The following is a 20,660-nucleotide window of genomic DNA, read 5'->3' as shown; positions in this document are numbered from 1 at the left end:
AAAGGCAAAGTTGACATGTTGCTTTTTCTAAAAAAAAACAGCCGCAGTAGCATGTCACTTTTGCTAAACTTTTATTTTTATTCTGTCTTTTGTGTGCTTTTTCAAATTGATTTAAAATTTTTGTTGTAAAAAAGTCACGGTGAATTTATTTTATTGTTCCCATAAAAACCTTGGTGTAATGATGTAAACTTTATTACACGAAAGTCGCGGGTAAGTAATCTAGTTTTAATGCTTGTTGTAGGATCTTGTATTAAGCAAAGTGACCATAATAGAATTTTTACCAGTTTCTTTTTGTGTCAATTTTGAATGTTCTCGCATGTAATTGTATGGCTCTGTTGCTCGTGTGTCTGACTTAATGGTTGACTTAGAAAATGTACCCGTTAGGTATAAACCGTCTAAACTTGTGACTCGACTTAATGCAACATAGATTTGTCCTGATTGAAAGGCTCGTTGTTTTAATAAATCAAAACAGACAACAATTTTATCAAACGTTTTTCCTTGAACCTTATGAACAGTGCAGGCCCATGACAGCATTAGTGGGAATTGCAGCCGTTTCATAGAACGTGAAGATGGATTATGTTTGTTAAATGTGATTTCTTTCTCTACTCTATTAATTAGAACAACATTTTCTTGAGTAGCATATGGATCTGTTCTCGCAGCTTTAAGTGCAGTATATATGTCTTCCATATTCAAATATATTCTTGTTACATTTCCTGAGCTATCAGTTTTCAACCGATGAACATTACCTATCTATCCGTTAATGAGTTTATCAGACACATCAATATTTGACGTCAACATGAATTTTGCTTGAAGTTTTAACAGAAGGTTTCGCACAAGTCCAACTGTTTCAATTTGAGTGCGAGAATTAAGATTTTGGACTAATTGCACGGGTATATTTTCTGGAATTTTGTCAATAGATTCGATATTTTTTCGTCCGATGTTATGCTATTAAGCATTTTTTTGTTATGCTCAGAGGCGGGTTGATTTTCAGCAAATATATGAATTACATTTTTGGGGTAATGTGGGTCATTTGGTGAAGTAAATAAAGTAAATTAGTAAAACTTCGAGTCGTCGTTCTAATTTTCCCACTCTGATATTGTTTAATTATTCAATCAAATGTTTATCACCACGCTGTCTCATAACTTCCGTTAGTTCAGCAATCTTAAAATGCTTCCAGCAATGTGAAAGATTTAATAATGCATCTTTATATTCTGCGTAAACTGGCCTTGCTTGAATTGGTGGAAGTTGGTAGAAATCGCCACATGCTATAACAGATATTCCTGCAAATGGAATGTCATCTGCGCATCCAAATATTTCGGTTAGCCGTTGAGTAGCTTGTTTGAAACCATCGAGATTTCTTCTATTACAATAACGCTTAGTTCCGAAAGCTTGTTTCGCAGCATACATTTCTTTTTGTCACTTAACTTAGAAATGTTTTTAGTGAAACTTCTATCCGCTGGTATACCTAAGGCTGAATGTATTGTATTTCCCTCTATATTAATGGCAGCAACACCGGTTGGTGCTAAAATGAGAATTTTATCCTTTTCTAAGTTTCCTGCACGATAGGAAAGTGCTTTATTTAGCATGTCAGAAATTGTTGTTACTAAATGGGACTTTCCACAACCTGCACTTCCTGTTAGAAAAATGTGAATTGGCTTAATTTTATGGTGCGCGTTACATGCTAAACCTTTTACGTAAGTTGTAACCCAATCATTTACCACTTCAAAAATTTGCCTTTGTGTTTTATTTAATGTTCGAATCTTTTCATGGAGTTCGTCTTCGGAAATTCCAGGCTCAGTAATAGATGAATTTTTTTTTCAAAAAACTGGTATGTTTTCGGTTTTACTTCGAATTTCGTCAGTGTCATGGTTGTTTATATTACTAATCTTATCAGTAACATCGTCGTTTTCCTGTTCGGCGAAAGAATCAAGATTATTTACATTTGCGTGAAAATTTATCATTGCTTCCTCAACAAGTTCACCCAATGGTTCGCATATTCTTTTACTTGTATTTATAATTTCTAATACACCGTTTTCCAATAACTTCTCTGTGTAAGTATCCGAGTTTTCACTTTTACAATTCTGCTTCCTGACGAAAAGGATAAAACAGAAATAGCAAATGATGTCCATATCCATCTGGATTTTTGTCTCGACTAGGTACATGGTATCTTAGAACATATTTCTTTTCGCAAGTTCAACATTTCTTTTGATGACACCAGAGGTATAGTTTTTGGATAAGGAGATTCGTTTAGAATCTCAGCTATTATTTCTTCAAGTACTTCTGTTTGACTGTCATTAAGATTTTGGATTACATCCGAAATCTTCTTCGACCGATTTTTAAACCGATTGCCGTAACGTCACGACTTTTAAAGCCCGACCTGGCCCTGCGTCCTAGCTTTTCCGTACCTATCCTAGTATTCGTTAAATTGGGAAAGAAAAATATTGTAAATATTGTTATAGACTGGTATTTAATATTATTTAATTTGCTATGCTAGATACTCCTTTAAATTTTCATTTCTAGTTATGTTTTTAACGAGGTGGATTTTGTTCAACTAAACCAAGCCCTAGGGGTTAAGGTACGATTCGTTTCTTTTGAGGGACGGAGTTCGCAACATTGATTATGCTCCAGATTGTTCACCAAGAGATAGCAAAATGTATGTTCTAGAGCAGTCGACGGACGAAAAAAGAAATTCCCGAAATCTTGAATTTCCCGAATCCGACAATTCCGGGAATACCAACATTCACGAGCATGCGCAATAGCGACTAGTGTGAATATTGCTGACATCAACAGAATTTCGAGAATGCGCAATTGAGTAGGGGTAAGTCTCTATTCAAACTACGACTGCGTTACAAATGTTACTGATTGAAATCAGAGAATCCATATAATAAAGATGAATTAGTACACCGTGAAACAGTTACACTCTATCGCGAAAACCTGTGGATTTACGGGCTATTCCACGCTACGCAAAGCCGACCTCGTTGCTTTATTGGAGGCAGCTCCACAGCCTGTTCCTGCCACGGAATCAAGCCCACAAGCATTTACGCAAGATGCCTTGGATATATTCGAGCGTCAAGAAATGGCAAAAACCCGTCCTATTAAGAGTAAGATTGTGCCTTGACTCCCCACACCCGAAGCTATGAATGTATTCGAACGTCAAGAGATGACAAAGACCCGTCCAGTGGTAAAGAGTAAGCATTAGAAAGCCGGTGCCAAGTATATATGCATCGACAAAAAATCGCATCCTTGCTCCTTATAATGGGGCAAGGAAGACCCTGATGGGGGAAGTTGAAGAAGAGGCGAGGGAGGATCATGCTAAAGACGAGCAGCAACCGAACCAAGACTTCACGCTTCACGAACATAAGCATGCCCACCATTGGATATCGATGGATACTTGGGGATGGTGCGATCACACATGAAAACCTTAGTTGAGAAGCAGGTAGAGAAGATGGGGTCTGCTAAGGTGCAGTGTTCCCTCTGGATTATATGGAAGAAGCCAGTGAAGGGCACTACCGAGTTTATCGAAGTTGATAAAGTCTTCCATAGCAACATGACACCAGTATTCCAGGGTACAGTCGTGGACGAGGTGCTGGATACGATGTTTGCTCAAGTCAGAACGCATGTGGAGAACCCAGCGCTGCCCAAGAGCGGCTTTATGTTCAGTCGAATACTACACTTCGACTTGGACTTCCACAAACTCAAGCTGACGAGGGGTTCATCATATATCAAAGCACCCAAGTGGTTAGCCACCAAAAAGGCCATCATTAACCCCGGGAACAAGGACGAGGAGTGCTTCAAGTGGAGCATCTACACACCACGAACGCGAGAAACAGATTAATCGACTACTCCTCACGGACGACAAAAATACTCACTATATGGCCGTTAAAAATCTTTCACGACTCCTGGGTAGCGAGACATCGAAGAATACGGCAAAAATGCACTTCTGCCTGAACTGCTTACAAGCCTTTCTAACAATCGAATCAAGAGACAAGCACCATATCTACTGCAGGGACAACGAAGCGGTCAAGATCACGATGCCAACCGAAAAGAAAAGGTGGCTATACTACAAGGATGGTAAGCAGCAATTCAAAGTACCATTCGCCATCTATGCAGACTTCGAGAGCCTGTTGATCCCAACGAAAGAGAATGCGAGGGAGACCAAGACGAAAAAGCTGAACAAGCATGTACGTGCATGTGGATGGTGCACATATAGTACCTTCGCATACGGACCCGTACTGGATCCACTGACAGTCTACAGGGGTGAAGACTGCGTGAAGAAGTTCGTTTAACATCTGGAGGATGAGGTAAAGCGTCTCTGCAGCACCTACCCTCAGCAGGACATGTTACCATTAACGGAGGTACTAAAGAGAGAATACGACTCCGCCACGACTTGTCACATTTGCATGAAGCTCTTTGACAATGACCTGAAGAACCGCAAAGTCAGGGACCACTGTCACTACACGGGGTTATATAGAGGTGCTGCACACAATCTCTGCAACCTTAAATACATGATCCCCAGCCATGTACCCATTATCTTCCACAATCTTTCAGGGTATGGCGCCCACCTATTCATCCGAGAACTCGGAGAGAAGTATGACACCCAGGATATTGGTTGCATCGATGAAAACACCAAAAAGTACATCTCCTTCAACGTTAAAATCAGGGTGCCTATTGCAGGCATGGGGCACGGTGATACGTACAAGACCGTAGAGATCAGGTTCATCGACAGCTGTCGCTTTATGGCATCAAGCCTGGAGAAATAGGCAAGCAACCTCATCGGTACAAACGCTGCAGGTATGAAATGTCAGCAGTGTACAGATACATGTCTGGAATTTCACAGCATCAACGCCGAATATGTGGCAAGCTTTTGGTGTAAAAATTGCGACTCGAATACCACGAAGCAGCTAGACATGGAGAAGGTAAAGGCAAACGTGCCATCCATGACCAAATTCATCGACAAAGATCCGGAGACTGAGTCGTCATACTTGCAGTACCTTCACGCCAACAATCTCTACGGCTGGGCTATGCGTCAAGATCTGCCCACGCATGGATTCAAATGGTTATCGAACGTTGAGACCTTTACCGATAAGCGCATCAGCAAACTCGTCGCTGACAACAAGCATGGCTAAATCTTGGAAGCTGACATTGATTATCCAAAGAGCCTACATGACAAGCACAATGAGCTACCTTTCCTGCCGGAGCGTATGGTGGTTCACAAGGTCGAGAAATTGATACCAAATCTCGGACACAAGCAGAGGTACGTGGTACATATCAGAGCCCTTCTTCAAGCTCTAAAACACGGGCTCGAGCTTAAGAAGGTGCACCGGGTCATCCAGTTTAACCAGAAGCCCTGGTTGAAGGGTTATATCGATCACAACAGGAGTCTGAGAACTGCCGCCAAAAACGAGTTCGAAAAGGACTTCTACAAGCTTATGAACCTCTTGGTGTTCGGCAAGACTATGGAGAACCTGAGGAACCATCACAACATCCAGCTGGTTACCAACGAGGACAAGTATACGAAATTTGTCATGAAGCCAAACTTCAAGGGTGAAAACTACTTCAGCAGCCACCTCATGGGTGTGGAAATGGGTAAAGCAGAGGTCAAGATGAACAAACCGGTGTATACTGGTCAAGCTATTATAGACATGTCGAAAATCGCGATGTAAGATTTCCACTACGACTATATGCAGCCTAAGTATGGTAGCAACCTGCGGGTCTGCTATAGGGACATAGACTCTTTCGTCTACCACATAAGAACAGAAGTGCCTACGGCAAAGATGATGGCAGACCTCTCCCCATTGGCAAAAACAAAAAGGTCGTAGGTCTCATGAAGGATGAGCTAAATGGTAAAATCATGACAGAGTTTATCACATTGAGAGCAAAACTCTATGCTTACAAGAGTCTCACGAAAGAGGGCGGCGATCGCAAAGCTAAAGGTGCAAAGAAGTGTGTAACCAAAAAATCCATCACCTTTGAAGATTACCGGCGCTGCCTAGAGGATGATGTCGATGTATACAAAACCTGGGTCTGCATCCAGAAAAGGGCATCAAATCAATAGGGTAGACAACAAACGGATCGTGCAAGCGGACCAGATCACAACGCTCGTCAGAGGTCATTATCGCTTAGCGGCTAGGGAGGGAAAGTAAATGCTGGAAGCCTTGTTACTAATCGCTATACTCCTACCGTATGCTTTGATCGTGGTTGATTATCTGAGGTACAGGAGGCTATTAATAAATATGTCTAATCTCGCAGAGATATTCGATGAAGTTGATACCCCGGCAGAAGCCCTTTAGCAACGTCAAAAACCTATTGAGAAACGCAAAGCCTTGAAGGATGCTCGTAAAGGCAAACAGCACCTTCTGCCTTCCTTGACAAGGCCTCGCCCGAGGTGATCGACAAAATACATGCAGAGTTCATCCAACGTGAGCGCCAGGAGAAGGGAGAGAAAACTGCCAAAGCACTGTCAACCCATGCCATCACCATGTATACCAAAGCTGTCAGCAACGTGGTGCCCCTCGATAGTCACGAGGCTCTACGTCAAGACCTGGAAGGGGATCCAATTAGTCGATGGCTGATCTGGGTATATTAGTCTATTCAGCTTTTGGTAAGTTTCTCACGCCTAATCGCTGCGCATACTGTAAACCACTGCCAATTCTCCATGTCCAAGGTAGTTAAAGAACAAGATAATGAGAAGCAAGAAAAGAATGGAAAACAGTCTATTAAAGATACGCATGGACAATCTTGAAATAGTTGATAGAGCAAACAATGAGGTCCTGTGCAAACGCAGAGTACGAGCGCGGTATACGGACTGGTGCGGTCCGTACGGAGACTGTTACGCACGCGGTCTAGTGATTTTGACACCAGCGGCTGATCAATTTCCACCACAAATACATAAATTAGTGAGGGCTTCGTATAAGAACGCATCAGGTACTCTGGTAGAGAAGGTTTGAAGGCTACCTAGAGTGATTTGTTACAAGTTTTACGGCTTATAACAAATGAGCGAGGAATCTACTACTACTCAAGTCATAACAAAGCCAGTAAAGCATCCAGGTCGCGTTGCTTGTGGCAAGAGACTTGCCGAATATAACAAGAATAAAAAAAGGCCGACCTGCCAAAGAACGTGGGCAAAAGTACTTCAGAAGAGGGTCAGGAACCTGTCAGTAACCTGAACAAAGGTATTTCACAGGTTCCTAACAGTGCATACCTTGGTGGAGGCATCGTTGTCATACTTGCCTGCGTGGCTGTTGATGGAGTCTACTACATTATGCGTAAGCAGCCCGTAGCGTCTCTGCAGCCCGCCGAAACACCAAAGCCATCGCCTGGCTGCTCCGGAGGGGCACGTGCACCTCAGCAAAAAACCACAGCCCAGCCCGATATCGACTTTCCCAAGATGAGATAAACTATATTATAAATGAGTTCAAACATTACCCCTCAACAAAAGGAGATTATAGACATAGTATATGAAAGTGTCGTGGACCTGGGCTTTACATTTGCTTACGCTATGGTTGATAACAGGTACCTCGGGATCTCCAGCCCCTCTACCAAGCTGGACACAAACGACGTGATGAAAATGGTGGTATACTTCACAGCAGGACGGGGAAGCCGTGAGATGGCGGTAGCAAAAGGCGGTATTCCTGCCTCCATAGTACCTAAGCCTAAGTAAGCGCATGCAAAGTTTATAGACAGATACAAAGGGCTTATGGCAAGACTGAGCGTGTACTCGACCCACTGGACAACGAGTACAAGCATTATTTCCACAACATCGTGATCCTGTGTCCCACCATCCGCTGGAACAAGACTTACTTGGAGAGATCCTTGCTGTGGGAAGATGACTACGTGTTCCTTATAGATCCCAAAGACCAGTTGTTTGATTGGATCGAGCAATTCACGAAGCAACTAGCGGGTGAAGAGAGCTTGTTCATTGTTGACTATCTTATAGCGAACGAGAGCCTGAATAGGAAGCGTCAGCCTCTCTTGGAGCTCGCAATTTCGGGGAGACACCGAAAACATTCGGTGTAGTTACTGACTCAGTCATACACCGCTCTACCAAAAAACCTCAGACGTCAAAAGAAGCAGTTGTTCATTCGGAGCGTTCGGATATGAGAATGATCGATGAGAAAACGAACCAGATAGATGATTGGGAGACTATCAAGACTCAGCTCAAAAAGTCCAGACATGCATAGTTGTATGTGAGTACCCTAAGGCCTGGAAACTTTTATAGTGAGCACAGTCCCTGCATACACGATCTTAGATCCAAAACTGTAAGATAAAATGTCTTGTCTGGCAAAATTACAGAGGAAACTTGAGGAGCAACGCAAGCTAATCAAACAAAAGGAGGCGACCATCGCGCTGCAAGAAAGTGAGCTTGAATGGCTGGATCAATACGTTACATCAGAACAATGCGGAGAAATTGTTATTATGATTTCTCGCAAGCATACGACACCCGACAACGATGATAAGTACCACGATTTCCCATACTATGAAGCGCGTATTCAAAGACGCGATATCCCTAGGATGAGGGGTTGGTTTAAAGAGAAATTTCCAAAGTCCGAAGAGATTGTCGTTATCGACAACGCCATCGGTACACATGCCTTTAACAGATTTATCAAAGAAGGACACGTGGAGCGATACATATGTAACTTCAAACTGATCGATTTGGGTCGAGACGACTTGTTTCGATCTGGGTGTTCCAGCGCAATTTGACTAAGTCACATGTCTTTGTGGTTACATAAAGCCACAAAAACACGCCTGATAGACGCTGCTTGACCAATTCAGCTGTATGTTAAAAGGTAGTTAAATATTTTTTCCTCTGAAGTGAACAAATGGGGCGCGCTATGCTACGAGATTATCAAGGACCCTGAGTTAAAGCTCTCAGATCTGGCAGACTTGACAAAAATTAGCGACATCCTTAAGTTTCCTATATCAGATAGACGCTTAGTTGATATTGAGTTGGAGAATGAGCACTTTGTCATCAAAGGTATAGTCTATGGCTATCCTTTCTATACCCTCAATCCTTATGATTATACACGCCTTGATCATCCTATTAATTTGTTGGTAAGTATTAAGGTGAGCTACGGGTTCACCTTTGACATGTTCCGGAGGTACCTCAGCATCCTCTGGTATTAGCATGAGTTCCTCTGCCACAAAACTTCGCTCGGGCTCTCCATCGAGATAGTCCAACAACCTACTACCGGTCACGATACGTGACCGGTAGTTTTCTTGCTCCACCAGGCGTCTGTCGCACGTCTTTTTTGATCTCCATGTTCCTCTCCAGGCTGTAACAAGTAAAGGTAGAGGCCGTCGTTGGGTAAAGTCTTTTCCTCAGGATATTCCTTGCTTTTTTTTGCCAGTGGTACTTCGTCGAGTTTGATGGCCTTGCTGGGTCTCATACCAATCATCGCGGTCTTTGTATTCTTCAAACTTTGGACTATAGTGTACAAGTGCTTCACCCAGGTGGTACTAGTCTCGTCACTGAACAACTCTTGTGCATCCTGGGGTTTGAAGAGCCTTTGTGCCAGTACCTTGTTGTAGGATTCGACGAACGCCGTGAAAGTGTGGTGATACTTGGTAGTTGCACACTTGATCTCAACTCCTTTGCTTTCCAACAGCTTTGTCACGTCTGACTTGAACTCTGAGCCGTTGTCGCACTGAAAAATCTTTGGATACCTAAGGGGTCCTGCTTTAAAGATGTATTTGATCATGTCGGCAACTTCACTAGCCTTTTTGCTTCTCAAAGGTCTCGTCACCTTGTATCGTGAGGCCACGTCAATGCCTGTTAGGATGTATTTATAGGTGTTGCCATAGACCTTGTCGTGGGGCATGTAGAGCAAGTCAAATTGGTGCATTTCATTCTGCTTTGTAATTGTGAAATGAGGGTAATTGATACGCTTGGGCCCTCGAATATGCCTGAGTCAGAGCAGTTGGCGAGTTAGCCAGTAAGTAACTTTCTTCTTGGATGGACCAGCCTCTGCAGCGAGCAATTTGATCGCCTTCCGACCAGTCCAAAGATGCTCCGGAGTGTAGTAGATTTGGCTTCCTCCTGTAAGTCACAGACTCGCCACCTTGCCAAAATGTTTTGTATGACGCAATAATTATGTGAAATATCCGCGCCAATCAGGTTTCATATCGGACCTGCCTCCGCCAGGGCCATGTATGTATCGCCGTCCCAGGGTCAGAAAAGATACAAGATGCCCTGGGGATGAGGTTGGTGCTTAAGGGAATAATAAAAATTAATTTACTTTAATTCTAAACAACAATGTGGACAAATTTTCTAGTCTATTAGTTGGTCATAATGAGACTATAGAATTGTTTGATATCGTAATAATTCCCTCAATAGAGATGAGTCATTATACCTTCTTCAACATTTTTTGGGAAATGAAACCGTTGATATTATACTCGGAGATTTTTATTGTGAATGCATTTAGCGATGAAAACTATTTCCTTGATTTTCTTACTGGATATAAACAAGTCATAACCTCGCCAACTCATATATCAGGTTCACTTATTGACCATGTCTATTTCTGGGAGAATGTTTTAAATACTTTTAATGTCGGGACCTTCGTTAAAACTGTCTATTTCAGTGATCACGATGCAATCAGGCTTAAACTCTCTCTCTCTAATTTGAAAAAACAACCTATGGAACATAAAATCTTTACAGACGACTTCAAACAACTTTTTTCTTCGTGTTTCTTACCTCCTTTATTTTTTTTGGCATTTTAAACTTTTAAATTAATACTGTCCTCGATTGCAACGCTAATAATTGCTTTCCCACATGTTTGCTTAAGGCGGGAAATCTTCAAGCCACAGGGCTTCTTGTTTGTATATAAATTCTATATTAAACTCTCTACCACGTTAATCCATGTCAAACTTGCAGATCCATAGCTAGCTTACTGTAGAAAAATTGCTTTCAAGTCTTTCTAGCTGTAATTATTTCTTTTTGCCAAAGTGCACTGATAATGATAGAATAGTGTTTCCTTTTAACCATTACTTTATTCCTCACAACACAAAATATATTGTACATTAGCTTGCTGCAGCCAGCTGGTAAAACCAACATCAACAATATGTCTTCTCTTGTCTCTCTGTAAAAGTCAGTAATTTAAGTTTTTTACGATTCCAACATCTTACCCATGTCAATATACCACAAAGAGGGCTAGCAAGACCATTTAAACGTGTTATTAAAAGGTAAAACGTTAGTTAAAAGCAAAAAAATAGTTGAAGAAACATCAGGCAGGATTTTGCATTTCTGCCTCTTTTCGCAGCACTAACCAGAATAGCTATGAAAAACTGACCATAAAAATTATTTGGGCTATCGAGACAGAAGAAAACAAGCCAAACAACGTCGACTGTCGACTGTTGTTCGTGTTTTTCAAAAAAGCGCAATGTGAGTATTAGTTGTTGCCATAGCGATATGGGTTATAATCAATTTAAGAGACCGGTTGCAACTTTGTACTCAGGTCTCTTTTATAAGTAAAACACAATTTAGGATTTTAGTACGTTTTGTGCGTTATGTTTTGTTGAAGATTTGTGTCAACAGGCTGTTCTACACTATATTTTTGCTTGATATTTTGAGGCACAATGTAGGTGCATATTGTTGCTATGGTAACAAGAATTTTAGTTGGTTTGAAAAACAGTTTAGGTGTCAAGTGTCGTTTAGAAGTTGATATTGGGCACATAATTACGTGTCTCTATGTTGTTGGATGGCCGTGGTAACAGACCGTTATTGAATGTCGTTCGATTCGACGAATTGTAAATATTTTTTTCATATCATGAGTACAATGAGTTGCTATGGTGATATGGATTTCTCCTCTTTTTGAGACGTTGTTGTATTTTGTGTTTCAGAATTAACGGTACCTTTGTTCGTTACACTTCTTCATAAAATGACGGAACAAGTTAGTTCCCAGTACCTTTTCATTAAAGGTATTGTGATGTTGTGTTTTATAACGGTGTATATCAAGTTTCCCTGTTATAATAGAGTGGGTAATGGGGGAAGAAAGTTGCTCTTATATAAAGAAAGTTACGCTTATAAAAAAACACAGTTTATATCAATGATGGTATTTCCTTCGTACTTCTAAAAAAGTTCCTATTCTAATTACAAGCATGATTCAGCCGCCAGAGATTTAGTCACCAGTCCCCAATTTCGTCCGGGCAAGGTGGTCCTGGATGTTTTTGTGTCTTGTGAATGCAATAAAGGGTTTGTTTGGAAAAACTTTATGCAGTTCTCTGTCGTTTATAATGATTGACCAATGTTTCTTGAAAATATTTTTCACAGGAATAAACGCTCTATGATAAGGGATGATAAAGGGCAAAACGTCATTGTTATGGACGCTGCTGCTTATTCCGTCGATTTTGCTCCGTTTCTTTTTGTTATTAATTTTTCTCCCGTTGGCGCTGTAGGTTCGTGTGTCAGTAGGTTTGATGTATAGCTTTGTTTTGAGGTCTCCCGTTTCTGGATCAAGATAGACAGTGGTATCCAGAAAATCTATTTCCTCGATAGAAAATTTATTATTATTTATTTAAAAAACTTTATTGTTGGGTGTACTGAATTGAGGTACGTAAAGAACTCCTTGAGTTTGTTTTCTCCATGCTCCCATATGAAAAAAATGTAATCTAAGAAGCGGGGGTAAATCGTAAGAAGGCCTGGAAACTTTTTAAATATGTGTGTTTCTTTGAACAAGCCGAGAAAAAGAGATGCATATGGTGGTGCAACCTTCGTTTCCATAGCAGTTCCTATTAGTTGTAGAAAAATTTCGTCAAGGAACTGAAAATAGTTGTTTTCCAAAATAAAGGAGAACAGTACGCGTGTAACTTGTTCGTTTGGTGTAAAGTTTGGTAGTTGATGCTGAAAAATTTTCATGAAGTGTATACACGCGTCCACACCTTCTTTGTGTGGTATGTTGGTATAAAGCGACGTAACGTCTGCGGACACTAAAATAGCATTTTTCTTTATTTTTGGTAGGTTATTTATGCGTGGGATAAAGTGTTTCGTATCCTTTATATAGGATTTCAGCTTGGGTAGGAGTGGTTGTAAACAAAGATTTAAAAATTCTGATATATTTTCCGTAGGTGAATTCACAGCTGATACAATTGGTCTACCGGGGTTGCCATCCTTGTGAATTTTAGGTAATATATAAAAAAGTGGCATTCGGATGAGGCTGGTAGGTGTTATGAATTTCGCTGTGTTTTTATCTATTTTGTGATGATAGAGTAAAGTTTCAATAAAGCTGTATATGTTTGTAATAAGATCCTTTATCGGATCAGCCGAGATCTTTGAATAGTACGTTTTATTGTCAAGGTGCTTGCATACTTTGTCAACGTAATCATATTTGTTCATGATGACGATTGAGCCACCTTTATCAGCTTTTTTAATTACTATGTCTTTGTTTTTTGAAAAGTTTTTTTGACTTTTGTATTCTTCGGGAGTGCAGTTGTATTTATCTTTTAGGAGGGGGGAATCGTTAATGAGCATTTCAATATCAGCATGGATGGAGTTGATATATTTTAGGAGTGTTGTGTTTTTAGGTTTAGGTGCCATCCAGGCAGACCGACGGTGAAGACCTGCTTGAGGTCGCGGGTTCTGATAAAAATAATATTTTGTGTACATGCGGTTTCGTAATTTATTGAGCGCTAACGTAAGGTGTTCGCGAGAGTTAACATATGTAGATGTTTGAACATATTTGAGCCCTTTATATAGAACGGAGTGGTCATGGTTGGTTAAAGTAATATTTGAGAGATTGACAACAAGGTTATTTGTTTGTTTATGTTTTATTTTCTTATAAAATTGTTGTTTAACGTTCGAGTTATAGAGAGGTTCGGGTGATAGAGAGTATAAATGGCCAATTAAGCGTGATTTTTCTCCCTTACATGAAATGGGGGCGAAATCTTTCTTTGTACAGGATAAAATCTCGACCTTGTAGGCTAAGAACGGACTGAAAAAATAAAAAATAAAAAATATTTTATCTCAACGATTTTTTCTTGGGAAGAAAAGACATCCGAAATTCGAGTTTGCTTTCTTGTATGAAACATTAAGACTCTATTTACGTTTACAGAGCCAAAACAATGCAAAAAACTGCTTGCGTGATATAAAGCTCTAGATACATGTTGCGACGTTCGAGTTATAGAGAGGAAATACCCGAACAGACAATAACAAAAAAAAATAAGACAAAAATTCAGTGGAACAGAGAGACTTGTCTCATGTTACAAATGTATGGATTAAATTTGTTCGATTCAGGGAATTTTTCGGTTAAAGCCAAAGAATAATAAAAAATGGATTAAAATGCGCGAAAAAGAGAGCTTTGTATCATGTTAGATGTGTATGGATTGCAATTTTTTCGGTTGGAACTTGACACAAAGAAAGAATTCCGGCCAGAATCTAGTATCGAAAAGAAAATATGAGATTGCGCGTTAAAACACTTTTAATCTAATTTTTTTCCTCAAAAAATTATTTTTTAACAGACACGGTACGGATGGAGCTTGAGTAAAACGATGAGGCTAATTATGTTGGCGTTGCAGAGGCCGACAGGAGAGATAAAAAATAACAAGAATGCTATTGCATCAAGTTTTATTACATAGAGTCCATAGAACACAAAGCCAATTTACGACTATAATTAACTATTCTCCATTGATTAACACGCTACATATATAAATAACTTCATCATTCGGAATTGTAAAATTAAAAACTTTACAAAGATTTTCAAAATCTAGTTTTTTCGCAGAGCAAATTTTACCACCACGTTGATCATTCCGATGAGTGTCAATAAAAATAATTCTTGTGTGATCTATAAACACGGACATGGCGACGCCTTTTACTACGACTACATCATTGCATTCGGAACGTTTGTCACTGATGTAAGATAGAAGAGAGTTATCTCGTGTACCAAAAAACACATTCCTTTCCTCCGTCAGCGACAACATGTTCGACGACAATATTTGTAACGCTTCTGCTGTGTGTAAGAAGCCAGATTTTTTATTAGTACGATAAAGATAGTTACCAATGTCAATTGCACCGCAATATATAGGCAAAAGAATATCTTTTAGCGCTGACCACGACGAAAAATCGAGCTCGTAATTTGACTTCTTCACAGCAAAACCCAGCAATAAGGATATCACAACACAAGCGTTGCTACCATTTGCATCACCAAGTGTACTTTGGGAAAGTAATGGAGGAAAAAATATTGTTTCTAGACTTCCCATTTCCACGCAACAGAATTCATCTTCTAACAAATTAACAACATATTCCTCTCCTGCAGTTCGCAATACACCTTCATTAAGTAATTCTATTTCATCTTCAGATGACGTGGAGAAGATGCATTATCATCACAGCTCTCTTCATCACTTTCTATCATTTCAGCTCCCTGCGTTACATAAGTTTTGTCCAGCCATATTCCAAAACAATTAATCCCATTTTCGATGGCTTGCTTATACTGCATAATACCTTTTATCGTCAGCCCTATTTTTCCAAGAGAAATCGATTTCTAGAAAATTAATATGAATAATGTACTACTCACTCAAATAAGACATATTTTGTACATGCATTTTAATTTAGCACGCATGTAGGACTTCAATGCGATTTGATGCTCTATTTTTTATTAAGATCTCAGGACTGAAAGTTCTTCATTGTTTATTAAAAAGAGTACTGATAAAAACATGCCTATCGAAAAATAAAGAAAGAAAAAAAAATATAACAAGCAAATATAAATAAATAAATAAATAAATAATCTGACATTCCAAACTAACTTACAACATTTAAAATATTCGTTTTGTCTTTCAATGAGGTGACATCAAGGAGCGAGTCATTTATTTCTAAGAAGAAGTTTTTGAGTATTCTGCTATTTCTGAGGAGTACATATGACACAAAAACGGATAAGACAAAAGCAGTATGACGTACCTTCTAAAGTAGTGTTGAATTCTTTACATTTCTGTTTCAGGAGATTGTACTTCTGCAAACAAAACTCTAGGTAGTTTTTCATTTCTTGCTGCAATATTATTCTCTCTTCTACAACTCGACGATATTTTTCGTAGATTTCGACACAAGACCGTCTATCAAGGGCTATGAAAATAAATGAAAATAAACTTATTTATCAACTCATGGGAGTCTTTACCCGTGCCAGGAATTCTACTCACCAGAAATATTCACACAATCTCCATTTCTTGTAGTCCATGGAAAGCAACCGTTTAAAACACAATCCTTTGTGCAGGTGAATGGAAACAAACGCCGATACTCAAACAATGCTTTTAGGGTGTTTTTTACAAAGCAAGTTTTGCTCTAACAACATGTCTACGCTTGCTGGTATCTAATAAATAAATTTTACAAGTATTTTTAACAAATTAAAAATGTATTTGCTTTTATGTAGCTAATAAGAACATTTTTTGGATGTATGTAAGGAATATTATCTATCTTACTACCTGCAATTTTCTTGAGTGACAGCTCCCAGCTGACTTTTTCCATAAAGTTCTTTTCTATTTTTTGTTGTAATACTGGTTTCCATACATTTGACTTCAACGATTCATATGATTTCTTCAGATGTTCAGGAGATAAATCAGAAACTGTCACCAATGATTAAAATTCTACTTTCTTACTTACTTTTTTCGATTTGAATTCATTGTAACTACCAAATACATTTGGGAAATAAAATGCTCGTGCTGATGTGGGAAATTCAATCGTGCAAGCATTCTCTTTTAATTCATTATATAACACCAGCAGTTTCTCCGTGTGTGATAGTTTGTGGTTATAATGAAGTTTTACACCTATAAAAAAATAGCAGAAGCACTTTTTTAGGATATTGTTTACAAAAATACATTTGTTCAATTATGGAACACTATTGGTAAATGAAACAAACTGTAAGAACAGTTTCTAAAAAAACTGTGTAACCTGTAGCACTAGTTTGGATGTCAACTTTCCATTGTTCAATTTGTTTTGGATTGTAAGTAATTTTTAGATGTTTTGGAGTATTTTGTAGATTATTCCACATTGTTGCTATTTCTGTTTCATTCTAAAAAATTAAAATAAAAGCAAAATATTAAACATTTTCAATTAAAAATGACAACACAAATGAGACATGATGAATATATATAACATCAAGATTACCACCTTTAGGTACCGCTTTTTAAGGTCATGAGCCAACGTTGAAATTTTTCTTTTGTTTCACGCCATCATCATTTCTGTGATTGTTTCCTCACGATCTTCAAAAATAACAAACACCTTCTGGTCAAACGTATTGTGTATTAAATAAATTCACTTAATAAAATGCAACCTACATTCAGGAGTTTGGTATTTTGTTGTGTTTCCACATCTTGACAAAAAACTAAAAACTTGCTCAGTGTCTTCACCAGTTGACCTTCCAGTTCCCTTTATCCATTCTCCACTCCACAGCACCTACAAATATATTAAAGTCTATTTATATTTATTATTACAACTGAGAGAATCTCACGACTTAGACTATTAGTCTGTATAAGGTAATTTTCACCATATTCCCCTTACAAAATTTAAAAAGTTATTTGAACCTGACAGTCCAATGCATGCCCTTTAGCGTGCATGACAGATAAAGCTGGAGTCACTGTTGAAGCAATAGCATGTTCATGAGATGTAACAAACTTCCAAAATTTGCACATGACATCAGTGAAACAATACTGCAATGAATTGTAATTCTTTAATAAGTACATTGGATAGCCAAAGAGCTCTCCTTGAAACATATTTAAAACTTTTTGCCCAATCCTGTGTCGACATGTACTGAGAACAATTCCAGTTTCTTCTACAGAGTTCGACTTTCGTTTTGAGTTGCTTGCTGCAGACCATATTCCACCACACCTATTATCCACTTCGACCTAGAAATGTTAATTTTTCCATTTTAGGCTACTTGTAAGGTAAGAAAATGTTAACCCTATTAGGACTTGACCTCAAAATCCCAGACAAAATACTAAAAAACAACATTTGCTTTACAACTAAGCTATTGGGTTGTGTATATTCAGAAAATAAATAAAATTAAACATGGCGAAACATGCCTTACCTTTTTCATACATCTTTCAGAACCATATACTTGTTGGAAATATTCATCAACTTCACTATTTGTCTTGAAAAATGTTCCCTTGTAATACGTTGGCCGCTTTCGTCTAAATATATTTACATAAAAGTTTTAAAGACATTTCCAATGGAGTTTTATTAAACAACAAGTGCCAATATAGCATTTTAAGCAACGTACCTTCCTGAGGATTTGAATCGATATAATTTAAAGTTTCCATCAATATGGCAGCTATGCTGGGAAGCTTCACATGATGGACATTCAAATGGATTTTGCATCTGGCAAGAACTGTGTTCAAACATCCAGTAATTCCACTCTTTGAAAGACAATGAATTGTGATGTATCTTACCATTCTAAATAATTAAGCATAAAAATGAGTTTTTTATTTAAATTTTATAGCTTTATCTGTTGTTTTTTGTATTTTTTTGCGATTGAGTAACCAATTCTGAACGAAAGTTTTGTCATGTTAACCTTTATTTGCAACCTGTTTTTTTAAAAAACAACAACAAGATGATAAAAAAAACAAATCAGTAGATAGCAGTGTAACTGTTTCAGGAAATTATATTGATATTGTACTGGATACCCAGCAGGAGTAGCTAACTTCCACCGTCATAGGTGTGTTGGTAAGATTGAGGATAATTTTCACAAGTTAAAAAGGATTTGATGGAGATATATATATCAAGGTCATTATATAGAAAGATCAACTTACTCTACCATTTTTGTTAGATATATCCGACAATGACAAAAGAAATGATTTTCTGAGCTTCCAGGCATTCTTTTTCTAAATGCATCCCATGTTTGAAAAACATTTTCCGAAATAAGAATGCTAATGTTTACTGCACTTCCTGGCCAGTAATTAGATTTGAGTAGAGTTCTTATGTTGAAGGGATCATGATTATGACAGCATGTGTTACAATGAACCAAATACTTGTACAAATCGAATCGCCCTAGAATTGTGAATAAGTGTATTCATCAAATATTGAAATCAGAAGCATGTTTCTGAGACAATAATAAACTTATAGCTTTATATATATATTTACCTTTTAATGTAAGAACAACACATGTATTTTCTAAAGGTTGTTTCAACAAGTCTGTTCCACCACAACGTTCACATTTTGGGTAATACAACATTGGCATTCTCACTATAATTAGAAATATAAAATTATGCATAGATGCATAAACAACCTCATAAAAATTTTCAACTCATAAAAAATGCATTAGCTACCAGCAGAAACAATTTTGTAAAATTCGTTCACTACATCTAAGGGTGTCAATGGCTCAAGATATCTTTCAAGATAACATGAACGGTCATGCAATGGGTTAACTAAATGTATGATAGTGTCACAATTATAACAAAGGTTCTTCTGAGTACAATTATTGCACTTCACAACAGCTTTCTTTTCATCACACACATCGCAAGTATCACAAATTGCTTCTTCACTTATTAATGTGTCCCAAATTATATTTCTATTGCTTGTCCATTGTTCATGGCTAACTACAATTCTTTCGTGCCATCCTTTATGGCTGTATTTTTTCTTCCTTGTTTTCACAAAATAAGATAGTAGCTGTACAGACTGCTTTATAACTTCATCATAATCTAAATGAAAAAATACAACATCAGCAACAATATTGAGGAGTAATAAATAATACATACAAAATATATTTACAAGTTTACACTTACTACAACCAGAGGATAATGTCTGATTTGGTAATTCATCTACTAAAGATACATTCTCAGTCTCACATTGTATCGACAAAGTACCTACAAATTCATTGACTGATTTTAGTTAAAGGTTTAGAACAAGATATATATATACTAGTAGGTTTGCACCCTAGTGATATTTTCGTAGACAAAAAAATCAATAGGTATGTATAGCTAGCTTGCTAATATTGTGATGCATCGTTTATCTATAGCTTTAAGGTAGGTTCTCTTTAAAAATCTCTCTAGCTAGCTAGCTATATATTGTACTCCTAGTTTCAGAGTGTCAGTCTAAAGAGGCTTTAATGTGGCTTTTGGGTAGCTTAAAAGCGACTATAGGTACTACACTAATATCAGAAATCAAAAGGTTTTAAGCTATTTATATTCCTCCGAGTATGTACATACTGACTCTTCCTCTTCTTGTTGTGTTTTTCCTTCACCTTTAGCGCAGAGCCCAATGTTCTTTTCTTATTATAACGTCTTTTTGGTATTACTCTAGGTTTGTAAACCCTGCTACCAGCGCTGGATCTACCATATTCCACAAATTTTGACTTTGGTTTGGGTTTTGGTTTAAGTAATTTTGCAAGAGCATTAATAGAATCTGAAGCCATAGACAAGAGAATTCATTTAAAGTTTACTGCTCGGTTCAACAACTACGCTACCATTATTGTTATTTTGTTGTGTCGTCACTTTACGCGGCAGTTAAATGATATGATTATTGTACTTTTATGAAATACGATCTAATGATTATCATTATATTTTTTGAGTGACCGTGTTGTTTGTTTACAGAGTTTTATTCTAAAGGGACTTTCGAATTCTCAATAGAATGTTTGTTTTTAGACAGGACTGTTTCGACTTTTGACCTCAGTCATTGCACCGACCTCGCAAGCTCGGTCGGCACTTAGACCTCAGGCGATATTTTGCGGTACAACCCGGGGTAATCGGTTATT

The 20,660-nt window shown here is 38.2% G+C and overlaps 5 protein-coding genes and 1 pseudogene across 7 annotated transcripts in view; 2 read left to right on the top strand and 4 right to left on the bottom strand.

Annotated features, from left to right (window-relative positions):
• Positions 1 to 20,660, top strand: part of LOC130645490 (uncharacterized) — a 41,734-nt gene that overhangs the window by 9,169 nt on the left and 11,905 nt on the right. The window contains exon 2 of one of the 3 annotated variants that reach the window (XM_057451496.1): positions 13,060 to 13,151. The exons of the other annotated variants lie outside the window; for them this stretch is intronic. The gene's annotated coding sequence lies outside the window, so the exon portion shown is untranslated. The remainder of the gene's footprint in view (positions 1 to 13,059; positions 13,152 to 20,660) is intronic. 3 annotated transcript variants of the gene reach the window in all.
• Positions 226 to 687, bottom strand: LOC130646064 (uncharacterized). Its single transcript, XM_057452200.1, has one exon. The coding sequence runs from the start codon at positions 685 to 687 to the stop codon at positions 226 to 228; it is 462 nt and encodes a 153-aa protein (XP_057308183.1).
• Positions 751 to 1,961, bottom strand: LOC130646063 (uncharacterized). The gene is made up of 4 exons (XM_057452199.1): positions 1,847 to 1,961; positions 1,466 to 1,777; positions 1,144 to 1,388; positions 751 to 945 (listed from the first exon to the last, which is right to left on the bottom strand). The coding sequence occupies exons 1-4, from the start codon at positions 1,959 to 1,961 to the stop codon at positions 751 to 753; spliced, it is 867 nt and encodes a 288-aa protein (XP_057308182.1).
• LOC130646062 (uncharacterized) lies at positions 5,202 to 6,055 on the top strand. The gene is made up of 2 exons (XM_057452198.1): positions 5,202 to 5,659; positions 5,758 to 6,055. The coding sequence occupies exons 1-2, from the start codon at positions 5,202 to 5,204 to the stop codon at positions 6,053 to 6,055; spliced, it is 756 nt and encodes a 251-aa protein (XP_057308181.1).
• LOC130645491 (uncharacterized) lies at positions 14,538 to 15,186 on the bottom strand. The gene has a single exon (XM_057451499.1). The coding sequence runs from the start codon at positions 15,184 to 15,186 to the stop codon at positions 14,605 to 14,607; it is 582 nt and encodes a 193-aa protein (XP_057307482.1). The 3' UTR covers positions 14,538 to 14,604.
• On the bottom strand, positions 15,270 to 20,541 carry LOC130646061 (uncharacterized; annotated as a pseudogene).

Source organism: Hydractinia symbiolongicarpus, chromosome 5 (assembly GCF_029227915.1).
Source record: "Hydractinia symbiolongicarpus strain clone_291-10 chromosome 5, HSymV2.1, whole genome shotgun sequence".
Lineage (NCBI taxonomy): Eukaryota > Metazoa > Cnidaria > Hydrozoa > Anthoathecata > Hydractiniidae > Hydractinia > Hydractinia symbiolongicarpus.
This window is presented reverse-complemented; position numbering and strand designations above follow the sequence as displayed.

Excerpts from the sequence above, each read along its gene's own strand:
- LOC130646063 (XM_057452199.1), bottom strand. The coding sequence starts at position 1,961 with ATGATAAATTTTCACGCAAATGTAAATAATCTTGATTCTTTCGCCGAA. Across the intron at positions 1,778-1,846 it reads TGACACTGACGAAATTCGAA|ACGAACTCCATGAAAAGATT; the intron begins GTAAAACCGAAA and ends GAATTTCCGAAG. Across the intron at positions 1,389-1,465 it reads TACAATACATTCAGCCTTAG|CTTTCGGAACTAAGCGTTAT; the intron begins GTATACCAGCGG and ends CTGCGAAACAAG.
- LOC130646062 (XM_057452198.1), top strand. The coding sequence starts at position 5,202 with ATGGTGGTTCACAAGGTCGAGAAATTGATACCAAATCTCGGACACAAG. Across the intron at positions 5,660-5,757 it reads GACATGTCGAAAATCGCGAT|AAGTGCCTACGGCAAAGATG; the intron begins GTAAGATTTCCA and ends ACATAAGAACAG.
- LOC130646064 (XM_057452200.1), bottom strand. The coding sequence starts at position 687 with ATGGAAGACATATATACTGCACTTAAAGCTGCGAGAACAGATCCATAT.
- LOC130645491 (XM_057451499.1), bottom strand. The coding sequence starts at position 15,186 with ATGGGAAGTCTAGAAACAATATTTTTTCCTCCATTACTTTCCCAAAGT.